General features: G+C 34.8%; 1 protein-coding gene across 3 annotated transcripts in view; it reads right to left on the bottom strand.

Moving 5' to 3' along the window:
* Positions 1–1,146: 1,146 nt before the first annotated feature.
* LOC130443427 (zinc transporter ZIP11) overlaps positions 1,147–17,409 on the bottom strand; it is a 53,770-nt gene continuing 37,507 nt past the window's right edge. For all 3 annotated transcript variants that reach the window (XM_056778044.1, XM_056778043.1, XM_056778045.1), the window contains exons 5-7: positions 3,257–3,355; positions 2,855–3,013; positions 1,147–2,057 (exon numbers count right to left, since the gene is read on the bottom strand). In XM_056778044.1, coding sequence (XP_056634022.1) covers positions 1,973–2,057; positions 2,855–3,013; positions 3,257–3,355 — 343 coding nt within the window. In that variant the 3' untranslated portion in view covers positions 1,147–1,972. The remainder of the gene's footprint in view (positions 2,058–2,854; positions 3,014–3,256; positions 3,356–17,409) is intronic.

The following is a 17,409-nucleotide window of genomic DNA, read 5'->3' as shown; positions in this document are numbered from 1 at the left end:
GCTACAGCCGCGTAAACATGATTTGTTTTCTACAGGCTGAAGGACATAGTGCTGCAGGAATCCATGGGAGAATGAGTCGTGGGAATGGGGAAAACTTCTAGAGTGATGGTGTTGTGCGTGAATCTGTCGTTTCTGATGACCAGGTTCAATGAATCGACAGAACGGTTGAAGAAAACCGCAGATTCACCATTACTGCTTTGTCTAGTAGTAACCGTAAATGTACCAATGTTTTGGTAATAAAATTATTGTTTTATATGAACTTGTCTTTTATTTATAGTTGTGAAAAAACCGCCCTCTTATATTTGTACAAAGTATCGGTTTGGCGGGACAAAGTTGAAGCTACAACTTATCTTAACAACAAGACATATTAATCGATCACCCGATTAATCGATTATTTTTCGATTAATCGATTATTTTGCCTACCCCTACCTGTCATGTGTCGATTCACACACTGTTCGCATGTAGTCTAAGACTGTCAACTGTCAATTTGTATATGATTTTTTCAGATTTTCATATTATTTCTATATTGTCAGTTAAAACTTGTCAATATTCATATGGAGTGTATTTGTATTGATATATTTAAATGACAATATAAAAAAATATGCAAATCTGACACAATAACACAATTTTTTTGTTTCTTTTTGCCCATGAATAGAGTTATTAATTTTGTGAAATCATTTTTCTTTCAAGCATCGTAAACAAATAAATATTTTTTTTCCTAACAAAAACTTGTTTTATTACTGTTAGTTTACTCTATAAATAGTTGATTATATGAGAAAAATAAAATCTTTATTAGGTTCTTTAACCCTTGAACGAGGAAAATATCGACTTTTTTCTTGTTTTCATCATTTAGACCTCGAGTAAAATGTCAGAAAAATTTTTTTTTCAATTTTTTAACAATTTATGATACCACGCCGGCTTAGGGGGCACTGGGATTTATAGTTTTAAATAGTATTTTTAATTTTTTTTCTTCAAATTACCATACAAAGATGACAATAAATTTGAATAATTTTTGCGCAAGCCATTAAATTTAGATAGGAATTAGTTTTGATTGCTTTTGTTGTATATTTTTGTTTAAATAATGGTAAAATAGGCATCCAAATCGGTTAGATGAGAGGAATAAATTAACAACGCATCTTAGCTCAAAATAATTTTATTAAAAATAATAATTTATGTATATAATAATACACAAAATGATCTAATAAACATCAATAAACAATTTAGTTATCAAAAACGCGTATCAAACTTTAACTTTTAGTGTAAACGGGCAAAATATCAAATATGATACGTTCCCAAAATGCAGAAAATCAGTTATCACGATTTTTCCGCTCCATAATTGCATTCAATGCAGTATTATAAAGATAAAACACTGCATTGTTTGTAAAACAACAAAAAACAATTTACATTTTTAGGACGAGACGCCATTTCACTAATGAAATGTGAGTTATCAAAGTTTTTTGTTGAAAAATGTTGTTACAACTTTCGTTGGACGTAAAACAGTGTGACCAACACCAGTTCGAAAAGTTTACCGCCGATTTTTAAAAAAATTATCGAACAGATGGTATCATATGTGATACCATGCCCGTTTAAGGGTCGTGGGTGAACCGACCATACCAGTTACGTCATTTAAAACCACCATACCAGTTGAGGGTTAAATGGCCCCGAATCTGCGGCTTCATCGAACGACAATAAAATTGACCGATCAAAGAAACTTTAATATTTAACTAAATTTATGTTACAAAGGTCCCAAGATAGGAGCTGTCACACCGTTTATATATATATATATATATATATATATATATATATATATATAAAACTAAATTACTGATAAATATTGCCCCTGCAACTTTTTACGGTCACCAATTAAAAATATAAAACATAATAAATACAATCGTTCAATTGGAAACAATTAAATAATTTCTATATATAAATTCGTATAAATTATCAAGTCAAAATTGTGCCTAATATATTTTCAGCTGCTCGTTAATCCAACTTCTAACGCTAACATCAGAAGAAATCCCACAATTGATCCCCACGAGGCGAGTTTCCCGTTACCGCTGAAAAAATAACAGAACTTGAGTTACTTCACCCTTTAAAGGGATAATCCGGGGAAGTAAGGACCAAAAAAATCCGTCTAACAATTTTCCTTCATTGGGAATATTAATACATCACTCGAAAAGTCGTGTGACTAAAAAATTGTGATCAGTAGTCACTGGAGACCAGAACTGGACTATACGGTGGACGAGGAAGCGATTCGTTCAATTTAACCATCGACTTGTGAATCGGTGCATTATCTTGGTGAAACGTTGCTTTTATCTTTTACATATTAAGCCGTTTTTCCTTGATTTTTGCATTCAAACGATACGACAACTCTATGTAGTGAAGACCGGATCGTTCACCATGGCTGTCACTTTTCCCTGTCAATTTTGAAAGTTGGTACTTCGTAAACGTCATTTGGATTTGACAATGACAGCGCCATCTGTGAGTCAGTCACACGACTTATCGAGTGATGTAATATGCCTAAATTTTCTGATAAATTGAATAATTAATTTCCTAATTTTAAGAAAATTGTTAAACAATTTTGAAATGTTTATTTATGAGGCAAATTCAATCGAAACAACCAAAGAATATTAATAACATACGGAAATGCAAAGAAAATGTTTCTAGAAAAGTTTGAAAATCAATCTGCCGGTTACGTAAGCTACACTTTTATTGTAATAGAAAATAAATGACTTTCAAATATATTTTGAGTGAAATTTCAGTGGAGATGCCTAATAAAACGGGACGTAACTTATACGTCAACATATTTTTGGGACTAAGACATCAAACTTTGTTTTCTGCCACAATTACTTACTCTGTATTTGCTTCTGGAATAATGTCGTCCACTACTACGTATATCATAGCGCCAGCAGCAAAAGAAAGTGCGTAAGGAAGTACAGGTGTTGCTAGACCCACAGCGACCGCACCTAATACACCGAATATCGGTTCTACCATACCACTTAGTTGACCATACCTGCAAGGATACAATAAAATTTGATAACGATTTGCGGAACTCCCCAGGATATTTGGGAACTGTCATACACAATAAAAACTCGAATGTTAGAAACAAATAGGCAAAGAACTGGTAAAAAGTTCGATCTTGGCGAAAATTAGAAAGTTGTGGAAGGTCCCTTGGATTTCAGTTTGTAAGTTAGAAAAAGTTAGGCAAAGAACTGGAAAAAAGTTTTATGTGAATATATAAATTTATATTGCATACCAAAAGGCTTTGAATGTTGAAAAACCTGCAGCTTGAAGAGGTAAACTAACTGCCAAACCTTCGGGAAAGTTCTGGATACCAACACCAAAAGCCAGGTTTCTGAAATCAAATGAATCAGAATTAATAAGTCGAATAAAATGATATGTTACGTGGTCTGGATATTAAATAACGAGACTGGTTACGAAAAACGGTTTTATTAAAAAAATTATTCTACAGTCGAATGCTTCCCTTCAATATACTTCCCTCCACTCGCCACAAATCTTTCCATACGTTTTTTCCATCGATCGAAGCAGTGCTGGAAGTCTTCTTTGGTGAGGGCCTTCAGGAGCTCTGCCGTTTTTTGCTTTATCGCTTCCAACGACTTAAATCGGTCCCCCTTCAAAGCAGATCTGTTTCTAACCTTCCAAGAAATCTTTCCGCTTTCCAAGTACACGAAATCGGCTTCTGAGAGATGGAACATCTACCATATAGCCCTGATCTGGCACCATTCGACTATTTTTTATTCGGAAAGCCGAAGACCGAGTTAGGGGGTAAAAAATTAAATGCAAAATATATTTATAGTGGTTTAGTTTAGTCGGACGTTCTGTAAAGTGTGATAGTGGGTTAGTTGGATTAAATTATTCGACAAGAATACTTATTTAATGTCATCAATGTTTAAGCCGACAATATTGTACCAAAGCGCTTCGTATATTCTTCCTTGGTGGCGTTTGGCGTTTCTGGGAAATAAACAGTCGCAGCGTGGTGCGGGAACCGTGCAGCGGGCGGTACCTCTGACAGTAAGTACCAGTACCACCACTATAACCGCACCAATACGACATTCCAAGCATTCATACACCTCGACAAACAACTGAGAAGATCTTTAGAAATTGATAGTTTATTAAAGCGGCGCATCTTACATTTAGTTAATGTGAAATTTGAGATTAAAATTAATACAGAATCGAAATTCATAATTTGAATATTAATAGATGTACAGGGTGTGATGAAAAGTTTCATCACGAATTGTGAAGATCGAGAAATAATGATAATTAATAATTAATAATGCGAAGCAAAGGCTCGAATTGTATGCAAATGCATATTTTTACGTAATGTGCATATTCTTATATTCATAATACTCAGTTTAACGTGACCAGAACCAAACATTTAGAAAGCCTGGGCAACGTACCAAGCATTTTTCAAGCAATAGCCAACCATCCATGGGATCTGTAAGCTCCAATGTCAAAATGCCTGGACAAGCTCAACGAGCTAGGCAAGAAGAATAAAGTTACCCTTCGATGGATTCGAATACACACTAGGATGAAGGGGAAATGAAATATCTAAAGGAGGAGCAGTCGAATCCTTCATAGGACCTGAACCCTTTTGTGGTATCAGCTACAGATTACTGGAAAGAGGTAGCTATTACCAAAGAAGATCTGCTAAGTGTATTAACCTAAGTAAGGACAACTAACAGAAGTCCTTTCGGGGTACTGTTGTCTCTCCTGAAGACGCCCGATTTAACAGAGAATGCAACGTGCAGATTCTCTGCTCTACAGAGGACGAAAACTCTATCCACATTCTCCAGAAGTGTGAGACACTACGGAACTCCAGAACACTACACCTGGAAGCGTATGAAATAGAAGATTCTCTTTTGTAGAAGGTAGTTTCAAGTAAATATGCCCTCAAAGTATTAAAGGAAAAGTTGATATCGATTTCAATTGGCAAATGATTGTTCATGTTTTTTGCATTGTAAACTATCGAGCCCTTAAATAATTCCGATCGTGGAGTAGGTAGATAAAGACTGATTCGCCTCTAATAGGATAGTGCGACGTCTTTTCTGGCAAACGGATTCAAAGATGAAGTTTGAATATTTTAGAGAAGTCCCTTTAGTGAGCCATGCGGTTTAGTTTCTAGTGAATGTCTATCAAGTCTCTTTTGTAGTTAGTAGAAGGTAGTTTCAAGTAAATACGCCCTCAAAGTATTAAAGGAAAAGTTGATATCGATTTCAATTGGCAAATGATTGTTCATGTTTTTTGCATTGTAAACTATCGAGCCCTTTAATAATTCCGATCGTGGAGTAGGTAGATAAAGACTGATTCGCCTCTAATAGGATAGTGCGACGTCTTTTCTGGCAAACGGATTCAAAGATGAAGTTTGAATATTTTAGAGAAGTCCCTTTAGTGAGCCATGCGATTTAGTTTCTAGTGAATGTCTATCAAGTCTCTTTTGTAGTTAGTAGAAGGTAGTTTCAAGTAAATACGCCCTCAAAGTATTAAAGGAAAAGTTGATATCGATTTCAATTGGCAAATGATTGTTCATGTTTTTTGCATTGTAAACTATCGAGCCCTTAAATAATTCCGATCGTGGAGTAGGTAGATAAAGACTGATTCGCCTCTAATAGGATAGTGCGACGTCTTTTCTGGCAAACGGATTCAAAAATGAAGTTTGAATATTTTAGAGAAGTCCCTTTAGTGAGCCATGCGGTTTAGTTTCTAGTGAATGTCTATCAAGTCTCTTTTGTAGTTAGTAGAAGGTAATTTCAAGTAAATACGCCCTCAAAGTATTAAAGGAAAAGTTGATATCGATTTCAATTGGCAAATGATTGTTCATGTTTTTTGCATTGTAAACTATCGAGCCCTTAAATAATTCCGATCGTGGAGTAGGTAGATAAAGACTGATTCGCCTCTAATAGGATAGTGCGACGTCTTTTCTGGCAAACGGATTCAAAGATGAAGTTTGAATATTTTAGAGAAGTCCCTTTAGTGAGCCATGCGGTTTAGTTTCTAGTGAATGTCTATCAAGTCTCTTTTGTAGTTAGTAGAAGGTAGTTTCAAGTAAATACGCCCTCAAAGTATTAAAGGAAAAGTTGATATCGATTTCAATTGGCAAATGATTGTTCATGTTTTTTGCATTGTAAACTATCGAGCCCTTAAATAATTCCGAACGTGGAGTAGGTAGATAAAGACTGATTCGCCTCTAATAGGATAGTGCGACGTCTTTTCTGGCAAACGGATTCAAAGATGAAGTTTGAATATTTTAGAGAAGTCCCTTTAGTGAGCCATGCGATTTAGTTTCTAGTGAATGTCTATCAAGTCTCTTTTGTAGTTAGTAGAAGGTAGTTTCAAGTAAATACGCCCTCAAAGTATTAAAGGAAAAGTTGATATCGATTTCAATTGGCAAATGATTGTTCATGTTTTTTGCATTGTAAACTATCGAGCCCTTAAATAATTCCGATCGTGGAGTAGGTAGATAAAGACTGATTCGCCTCTAATAGGATAGTGCGACGTCTTTTCTGGCAAACGGATTCAAAGATGAATTTTGAATATTTTAGAGAAGTCCCTTTAGTGAGCCATGCGGTTTAGTTTCTAGTGAATGTCTATCAAGTCTCTTTTGTAGTTAGTAGAAGGTAGTTTCAAGTAAATACGCCCTCAAAGTATTAAAGGAAAAGTTGATATCGATTTCAATTGGCAAATGATTGTTCATGTTTTTTGCATTGTAAACTATCGAGCCCTTAAATAATTCCGATCGTGGAGTAGGTAGATAAAGACTGATTCGCCTCTAATAGGATAGTGCGACGTCTTTTCTGGCAAACGGATTCAAAGATGAAGTTTGAATATTTTAGAGAAGTCCCTTTAGTGAGCCATGCGATTTAGTTTCTAGTGAATGTCTATCAAGTCTCTTTTGTAGTTAGTAGAAGGTAATTTCAAGTAAATACGCCCTCAAAGTATTAAAGGAAAAGTTGATATCGATTTCAATTGGCAAATGATTGTTCATGTTTTTTGCATTGTAAACTATCGAGCCCTTAAATAATTCCGATCGTGGAGTAGGTAGATAAAGACTGATTCGCCTCTAATAGGATAGTGCGACGTCTTTTCTGGCAAACGGATTCAAAGATGAATTTTGAATATTTTAGAGAAGTCCCTTTAGTGAGCCATGCGGTTTAGTTTCTAGTGAATGTCTATCAAGTCTCTTTTGTAGTTAGTAGAAGGTAGTTTCAAGTAAATACGCCCTCAAAGTATTAAAGGAAAAGTTGATATCGATTTCAATTGGCAAATGATTGTTCATGTTTTTTGCATTGTAAACTATCGAGCCCTTAAATAATTCCGATCGTGGAGTAGGTAGATAAAGACTGATTCGCCTCTAATAGGATAGTGCGACGTCTTTTCTGGCAAACGGATTCAAAGATGAAGTTTGAATATTTTAGAGAAGTCCCTTTAGTGAGCCATGCGATTTAGTTTCTAGTGAATGTCTATCAAGTCTCTTTTGTAGTTAGTAGAAGGTAATTTCAAGTAAATACGCCCTCAAAGTATTAAAGGAAAAGTTGATATCGATTTCAATTGGCAAATGATTGTTCATGTTTTTTGCATTGTAAACTATCGAGCCCTTAAATAATTCCGAACGTGGAGTAGGTAGATAAAGACTGATTCGCCTCTAATAGGATAGTGCGACGTCTTTTCTGGCAAACGGATTCAAAGATGAAGTTTGAATATTTTAGAGAAGTCCCTTTAGTGAGCCATGCGGTTTAGTTTCTAGTGAATGTCTATCAAGTCTCTTTTGTAGTTAGTAGAAGGTAGTTTCAAGTAAATACGCCCTCAAAGTATTAAAGGAAAAGTTGATATCGATTTCAATTGGCAAATGATTGTTCATGTTTTTTGCATTGTAAACTATCGAGCCCTTAAATAATTCCGAACGTGGAGTAGGTAGATAAAGACTGATTCGCCTCTAATAGGATAGTGCGACGTCTTTTCTGGCAAACGGATTCAAAGATGAAGTTTGAATATTTTAGAGAAGTCCCTTTAGTGAGCCATGCGGTTTAGTTTCTAGTGAATGTCTATCAAGTCTCTTTTGTAGTTAGTAGAAGGTAGTTTCAAGTAAATACGCCCTCAAAGTATTAAAGGAAAAGTTGATATCGATTTCAATTGGCAAATGATTGTTCATGTTTTTTGCATTGTAAACTATCGAGCCCTTAAATAATTCCGAACGTGGAGTAGGTAGATAAAGACTGATTCGCCTCTAATAGGATAGTGCGACGTCTTTTCTGGCAAACGGATTCAAAGATGAAGTTTGAATATTTTAGAGAAGTCCCTTTAGTGAGCCATGCGGTTTAGTTTCTAGTGAATGTCTATCAAGTCTCTTTTGTAGTTAGTAGAAGGTAGTTTCAAGTAAATACGCCCTCAAAGTATTAAAGGAAAAGTTGATATCGATTTCAATTGGCAAATGATTGTTCATGTTTTTTGCATTGTAAACTATCGAGCCCTTAAATAATTCCGAACGTGGAGTAGGTAGATAAAGACTGATTCGCCTCTAATAGGATAGTGCGACGTCTTTTCTGGCAAACGGATTCAAAGATGAAGTTTGAATATTTTAGAGAAGTCCCTTTAGTGAGCCATGCGGTTTAGTTTCTAGTGAATGTCTATCAAGTCTCTTTTGTAGTTAGTAGAAGGTAGTTTCAAGTAAATACGCCCTCAAAGTATTAAAGGAAAAGTTGATATCGATTTCAATTGGCAAATGATTGTTCATGTTTTTTGCATTGTAAACTATCGAGCCCTTAAATAATTCCGATCGTGGAGTAGGTAGATAAAGACTGATTCGCCTCTAATAGGATAGTGCGACGTCTTTTCTGGCAAACGGATTCAAAGATGAAGTTTGAATATTTTAGAGAAGTCCCTTTAGTGAGCCATGCGGTTTAGTTTCTAGTGAATGTCTATCAAGTCTCTTTTGTAGTTAGTAGAAGGTAGTTTCAAGTAAATACGCCCTCAAAGTATTAAAGGAAAAGTTGATATCGATTTCAATTGGCAAATGATTGTTCATGTTTTTTGCATTGTAAACTATCGAGCCCTTAAATAATTCCGAACGTGGAGTAGGTAGATAAAGACTGATTCGCCTCTAATAGGATAGTGCGACGTCTTTTCTGGCAAACGGATTCAAAGATGAAGTTTGAATATTTTAGAGAAGTCCCTTTAGTGAGCCATGCGGTTTAGTTTCTAGTGAATGTCTATCAAGTCTCTTTTGTAGTTAGTAGAAGGTAGTTTCAAGTAAATACGCCCTCAAAGTATTAAAGGAAAAGTTGATATCGATTTCAATTGGCAAATGATTGTTCATGTTTTTTGCATTGTAAACTATCGAGCCCTTAAATAATTCCGAACGTGGAGTAGGTAGATAAAGACTGATTCGCCTCTAATAGGATAGTGCGACGTCTTTTCTGGCAAACGGATTCAAAGATGAATTTTGAATATTTTAGAGAAGTCCCTTTAGTGAGCCATGCGGTTTAGTTTCTAGTGAATGTCTATCAAGTCTCTTTTGTAGTTAGTAGAAGGTAGTTTCAAGTAAATACGCCCTCAAAGTATTAAAGGAAAAGTTGATATCGATTTCAATTGGCAAATGATTGTTCATGTTTTTTGCATTGTAAACTATCGAGCCCTTAAATAATTCCGATCGTGGAGTAGGTAGATAAAGACTGATTCGCCTCTAATAGGATAGTGCGACGTCTTTTCTGGCAAACGGATTCAAAGATGAAGTTTGAATATTTTAGAGAAGTCCCTTTAGTGAGCCATGCGGTTTAGTTTCTAGTGAATGTCTATCAAGTCTCTTTTGTAGTTTGAAGATTGGATCAAATTGAATCACACCTGAGGCACCCCAGAAGGGAAGTTAAGGAGCACCGCCAGCAGATCAGAAACAGTTTCAAACGATTCGTAGATAAAAATATTTTTTATTTTAATTATTCTATATTATCTATTAGAGCAAACGTTTATCCTATTAGTTCGATTCAAAACTAACCGTCTGTCTATGATCTTAGCGTAACAATGTTAATTAGGCACGCAGACTACCATCGACCAAGTTCACTCTTGCTGTCAATGACCAAGAAACAGCTGATTATTATTTGATCAAACAGCGAACCGAGAACGAAACTTTGACTGTCGATCGCCGCGCCGCCATTCAACTTATATGCTTTTACTGTTAATGATAGTGATGGGCAGTAATTGGTTTCTTTTTGTTCGGCTAAATTCGAAACGCCGTTTGGCCCATTACTATAAAATATCATTTAACGCGAACGGGCTCAAAAATTGTCGATTTCGAGATAACTGCGGCGTTCCATACATAAAACTCACTCTGTATACATAAAATATGTAATTAATAACAGTTTGATAATCTAAAACTCTTAGATAACCCACTAGTAATCTGTGTCAATACATATTTATGAATTACGGTCGTAAAGTCGATTCTTACGTCTCAACAATTCCTGGTAATAACAATTAGCATCAATTTATATAAAAAAAAAAACATTAATAAACAATAAATGTGGTTATTATATTTGTCCTTAATATCGTTAAATATTTCTATTTAGTTATGTGGAAGGAGGACATTCGATTTTATTATATACAGTAATAATTTAATGATCGAATTGAGCAATTTGAGTTGCATTCGAACGATTATCGTGGTTAGTTAATATCCTATTAAACAGGGTAAGTCATTGCCTTGGTGACAAAATTTTAATAGTGGAAAAACAACGCCATCGTGTTCTAGGGGTTAAATAAAAGTTATGTAAATAAAATTCAACATTATTTGTCAATGCGTTTACTTTTTTTTTAAACAATAAAAACACCAAAAAATCGGTACAAATCTTGTTTTTTTGCTTTTTTCGCTTAACCTATACAACATTCGTTTTTGTTATTATCGGCAATATTGTAGAGAATTGAAAAATCTTCAAAATGAGATTTTATAAATTAAATTTCGATAATTTGTTGCTTAGATAATTTAACCGAAAGGAGAAAATTTTTAATTTTTTAAATTGTTTATAATTTGTTTATAATTTGTTTAATTTTTAATATAAAGGTTTGTTATTCACTGAAAACCGAGATCTCGATGTACTTAATCAATGCTCTAAAGATGGGCCCTGTGGCCCCAATAGTTTTCGCAAAATGGCAATTAAACCATTGGAGGACCTTTTTTTGAAAAGTCGCGTTGAAAAGAAGAAAAATTGAACTAAAAATCCCTTATTTTTTTGATTTTTTTTTGACCTCAAAAAAAATATAAGCAATTTATTGTTTTTTAAACATTTTATAAAAATATCGTAATACCAAATGTCATATTCGGACAGCTGGCAGTTTAATTTGGGGCGAAGTTTGACATTTTTTTTTAAATTCACTGCGGCTTTGTTTTTCGATATTGAGGAATGTTTTTTACGTCATTTTGTAGGGGAATCTTGAAATTTTTATCAATAAAAGTTTCAATAATCTTTTATGGAAAATGTGAATTTGGTAGCAGCATAAATGCGGGGCGATGAAAAATATTAATTATCTCAGTAAATATTGGGCTGATTTTGATTTTTTTTAAACTGTCGCATTAGTTTTTTGCTAAAATTAATAATTTTTCCAGAATTTTCCCCTCTATGGATTTTGCAATTCTTATTTATTAACTAAATAAACAGTTATTCACACTGACGTAAAATACTTTGCATTCTAGGTGTAAATATGGGGAAATATTTCGTATTTACTGCTTTACTTGAACGTATTTACATGTTTCATATAAAAAAAATTAAAAATACTACTTTTTTTGTATGTTGTTCACAAAAATATTTTTATTTGTACCCCAATACCGCAAAACAATAATTTTTCAGCTCGAATCTGTACAATTTATTGTAGATTATATAATAAATTGTTTATAAATTTTTTTACCCCTTTTTTGAGGTAAAAAAAAATTCAAAAAACTGACGGATTTTTGGTTCAACTCTTCTTCTTTCCAACGCGACTTCGACCATCCGGTGAGAGCAAGAATGGCCTTCAAAAGTAACAAACAATCGTATAAATAACAATAAGGGAAGTGCCTGGGTGTATCTCGAAAAAGGTAAATTAATTGAGAACGGAGTTATCAAACCGTAACGTTACTTTTTCAACGATTTCTTTAAATGATTTTTGGCGATATATGAAAGTGGTGTGCTCCTTTCAAACATCACGTCGTGCTAAAGACGCACGCATATTTATGTCGGCGCCCTGGGCGGTATGATTAGCTGGCTTTGCCAATAAGTGTAGTTCGATGTGTGGCCTTTTTTATATAACAATTTTGCACGTTCCACCGAAACTGTTCGGCGAGAATTTCATTCCAACCCGGCTATGTTAAAAAACTAAACGAAAACTCCATTAATCTATATCGGAAAGTATGTCATTTACAAGGTGTCAATCTTAAAACTTATAAAACCCACGTCGAAAAATGGTTTTGCATCCGTGTTCGTTTTCAGCGTGTGCATATTTTTTAGAGAAGCTTTTTAAAAAGTTTTAAAAGTTACGATAAAGATTTCAATATCAAACAAATCATTTTTTAGACGACGCCATCTTAAAGTTGTTCGTTCTGTATTCGTTTATATACCGAAAGTTGCGTTTTAAGTGTTCCATGTCGTGAAAATGACAGTTCCGTACTGCGGAACGCTTTCGGGACGTTCTGGAGTAACCACTTCAACGTTGACAGTTGACAGTTTCATTTCGATGATTTTGCATGGATTCATAATAAAAACCAATTTAAAAATTTTAATTTCAAAGCCGCTTTAAGAATGTGGACGTACGAGTTTTGTATTAAAAGTTTTTGACCTTTTAACCTGAAGATGTGCGTTTTGAGTGTTCCACGTAGTGACAGTGACAGTTCCGTACTGCGGAACGCTTTCGGGACGTTCTGGAGTAACCACTTCAACGTTGACAGTTGACAGTTTCATTTCGATGATTTTGCATGGATTCATAATAAAAACCAATTTAAAAATTTTAATTTCAAAGCCGCTTTAAGAATGTGGACGTACGAGTTTTGTATTAAAAGTTTTTGACCTTTTAACCTGAAGATGTGCGTTTTGAGTGTTCCACGTAGTGACAGTGACAGTTCCGTACTGCGGAACGCTTTCGGGACGTTCTGGAGTAACCACTTCAACGTTGACAGTTGACAGTTTCATTTCGATGATTTTGCATGGATTCATAATAAAAACCAATTTAAAAATTTTAATTTCAAAGCCGCTTTAAGAATGTGGACGTACGAGTTTTGTATTAAAAGTTTTTGACCTTTTAACCTGAAGATGTGCGTTTTGAGTGTTCCACGTAGTGACAGTGACAGTTCCGTACTGCGGAACGCTTTCGGGACGTTCTGGAGTAACCACTTCAACGTTGACAGTTGACAGTTTCATTTCGATGATTTTGCATGGATTCATAATAAAAACCAATTTAAAAATTTTAATTTCAAAGCCGCTTTAAGAATGTGGACGTACGAGTTTTGTATTAAAAGTTTTTGACCTTTTAACCTGAAGATGTGCGTTTTGAGTGTTCCACGTAGTGACAGTGACAGTTCCGTACTGCGGAACGCTTTCGGGACGTTCTGGAGTAACCACTTCAACGTTGACAGTTGACAGTTTCATTTCGATGATTTTGCATGGATTCATAATAAAAACCAATTTAAAAATTTTAATTTCAAAGCCGCTTTAAGAATGTGGACGTACGAGTTTTGTATTAAAAGTTTTTGACCTTTTAACCTGAAGATGTGCGTTTTGAGCGTTCCATGTAGTGAAAGTGACAGTTCCGTACTGCGGAACGCTTTCGGAACGTTCTGGAGTAACCACTTCAACGTTGACAGTTGACAGTTTCATTTCGATGATTTTGCATGGATTCATAATAAAAACCAATTTAAAAATTTTAATTTCAAAGCCGCTTTAAGAATGTGGACGTACGAGTTTTGTATTAAAAGTTTTTGACCTTTTAACCTGAAGATGTGCGTTTTGAGCGTTCCATGTAGTGAAAGTGACAGTATTGCAAAACACTTTCGGGACGCTCTGGAGCACTTTTGATCGAGTCCAACAAGAGTCTAATGGGATGCTTTACTGCCCAGAAGTTGTTTGAAGCATGAGAATTATTGATTCGCATCAAAGTATGAATTTGACTGCATTTCCTGAACTTATAAACTCGAATAAAATTTCTTAGAAGACGGAAAATTATCTCAAGACATCCCAGTTGATCTTGCAATGAGATATTTGAAAAAAAATTGTTTTTATTTCATTACAGTGTTTAATACATTTACAATTTCATATTTGGATCTCCATGGTACTTTTCGGTTAGTTTTTTTTGTCAATTAGTAATAAATATCTGTTGGTAATTAATTTATACGAATTAAATTAAATTAAAACCGCAGTCTTTTATATGCTGATTATATTATTCTCAGTACCTATTTTACATAGATTAAGCTATTTAATGAACAAAATGTGTTTATTTTTATATTTTTTAATGTTGTCAGTAGTAAATCTTCATTATTTCTTTAAAGCGTTTTAATTTTTCAGTTATTCATCCCCTCTGTTATTTTTACGCCTCACGGATTGATAATCGCCAGTTAGTTAAAAAAATTTCGAATAACACAAACAAATAATGCTTAAAAAAAGGGATTAATACCAGAAAATTATGTAAAGAGACCGGATATCCGGTACTTAATTCACCGGGTCAGCAAAGTCAATATAAAAGTGAATTATTAAAGAATAATTTATTACTGAAAACTTTAGATACGAGGATGGTCCCAGAAGTATCTGGCCCAACGTTCCAGTTCCACCACTCTGTCAGTGGAAGGATAAACTACTTTGTCACCATGTCGACATGTGTTAGGCAAATGTCCATGACGAAGACTTGACACAAAAAGAAAACACGCAGACGGAAATTATAATAGTTTAGAGCCTTCCCTACGTTATTGTGGGAGGGTTTACATATTTTTTTTCTATTTTAAGTTCTATAAGTTCATTAATAACCGGAAAACTTGTTTTTAAAACATGCGTTTGGAAATTATTATGTAGCACAACGCCGACTGACGCCTGAATGTCATTCGAGCTTCTTCTTCAGCCCGCGTAGCTTCTACGCGGACCGATCTTCGTACTTTCATATTTATATCAAATTTATTCACAATTATTGATCAATAAAAAGTATAAAACGAACAATTAAAATTCTATTAATGATTTTCCTCCCTCCATTTATTAATTATTAATAAATTTAATTTTTAAAAGTGAACCTTAAGTGTATGTTCCCTCTAATAACAAAATAATAAAAAAATACGAGAATACCTAAGTTCCATTCTCTTCGTTTATAGGCCCGGTTGTGAATGAAGGATTCTAGGAATTAGTGGTTAACAGCAGGAATGCGTGCGATACCGATGTTGCCAATGCGATAAAATTTTCAGAAAGTTAACGGAAATTATTGTCTAAAGCATTTCCATCGAAGTGTTTCTTTCAAATGATAAAATTTTTGTTTTCCTGGAGCTTCGCGTATTGTACTATAAGGTTGGCAAAACCTTTTGGGTACAGGGGTGGATACATTGTTTGAAAAACCAGTTTAAAACAACCTACGTTTCGATGTAACTGATTCACTTGCCTTTCCAGTCAATTAGGATTTACTAAAGTGTACAACTCGGGCGCAAAAGTACTTCACGCATGAGTATCATACAATATTTTATCCACGACCACATTCAAAAATACTTTTGCCGAAAACGGAATTAAAAGTTTTGATGTTTTTAGTATTACAACAATTTCTTGACGTTCCCGGAAGCAGGTTTTGAGTTATATCTACAATTTGAGAAGTAGTGCAATCAGATTCTTCTTTCATGTTTATTTAGCTTAACGACGTTATCAATTGGAATATTATCAGAGTTAATGCTCGGAGAGAACTAAACTACCTAATACCTAAACTTCGACGACAAAAAAAAGTCACACGGTGCCAAATCTGGTGAGTACGACGGGTGTTCGAGCGCTTACTGCCCAAATACTGGGCAGGTGCGTTTTCCTGGTACAACTCGTTTTCGCAGTGTTGCCAAAACTGACAAATAGTAAGTCTTGTTGACAGTCCGACCCTCTGAAACCCATTCAGACATCTCGATACCGTTAATGTGCAAAAAAAACGTTCTGCGTTGCTTTGAATTTTAATTTGATCTCTCGCCCGTCACTAAAGCGCTTACGCCACTCAAAAATACGCGCGCGAGATGGAAAATTGTCCCCATACGCCCTCTTGCAACGTTTTTTGAAACTCGATCGATTTTTTTTTTATTTAAAGAGAAATTTGAGATTGACACGTTGCGTCTGTTTTTCGTCAGACACGGTTTTTGGGCACGAGGAAAAAACTCGTTTTTTACCCCACCCGTCTAGGTTATTTTTCAATGGCGATCGCAGATAAAAATATTTTTCCATTCCTAAGAATTCTATTGTACTTATTCGACGCAAACAACAGTAACTCACGTTTAAATACCACCTTAACACCTTAACAAATCAATTGTTTAGAAAAATGTTGAGAAATGAATTTGGTGGTATCGGCAACGCTGCATCTGATCGGACGGCGAATATTATGAGGTAGAAGGGTCAACTTGGCCGTGGAATGCGGCTAGGCTTACTTGACCAGACCGTAGGAAACGCAGGAATATAATTTCTATTCTATCACCTATGAGTCTTTCAGAAGAAATATACAGGGTGTTTGCGAGAAGCTCTCGCCGCATTACGGGAAATGGATGAAGAAAAAATCAACCGTCCACAAGCGATGCTACTCAATCATTGAATTTATTTCAAGAGGATCCCGATTTTATAGTTGAAAGCGAAAACTCAGATGAAAATCAATCAACATGAACCAACACTGAAGTGGCTCGCGATGGTACTAAATGGACGGAGATTCGACCAGGTTTGGTACAAGGTAGACGATCAAAATAAAATATTTTGTCGGATTTCAACCAAATAATTGATGACAACTGGCTAAATATAGTTCAAAAGAACACGGGAAATCGGAATATGAAAATTTAGGGCGAAACGATTTATCCGTGACGTCTTCTCGAAGTTCGGTAACGTAATTGGCGCAGTCAGTAGGATATTTCGAAAATTTAAGGTTATGCAATGGACATTTATTCGTTTTAGTTTTGCGGGTAACTTTTTTTAACCTTTATTCCTAAATATACCTCAACCTATTTCTATACTTTTCTCATTTCAGGTTAAAAACCTGAGTGGAACTTTGAATACCAAATTTCTGTACATATTAAGCACGGCAAAATCTTACAACAAACACTGACAACACACATCAGCCCAAAATGTGACCTTTTAGGTTAGTTTCTTGTTTTTTAAAGGAATTCATGTTGACGTTGTAAAAATTATTCAGAACTGATAATATTATAGATAATAAGTGGAGTAAAATAATGCTGAGGATCCT

Source organism: Diorhabda sublineata, chromosome 4 (genome assembly GCF_026230105.1).
Source record: "Diorhabda sublineata isolate icDioSubl1.1 chromosome 4, icDioSubl1.1, whole genome shotgun sequence".
Taxonomy (NCBI): Eukaryota; Metazoa; Arthropoda; class Insecta; order Coleoptera; family Chrysomelidae; genus Diorhabda; species Diorhabda sublineata.
The sequence above is the reverse complement of the archived record's forward strand: the minus strand, read 5'-3'. Positions and strand labels throughout refer to the sequence as shown.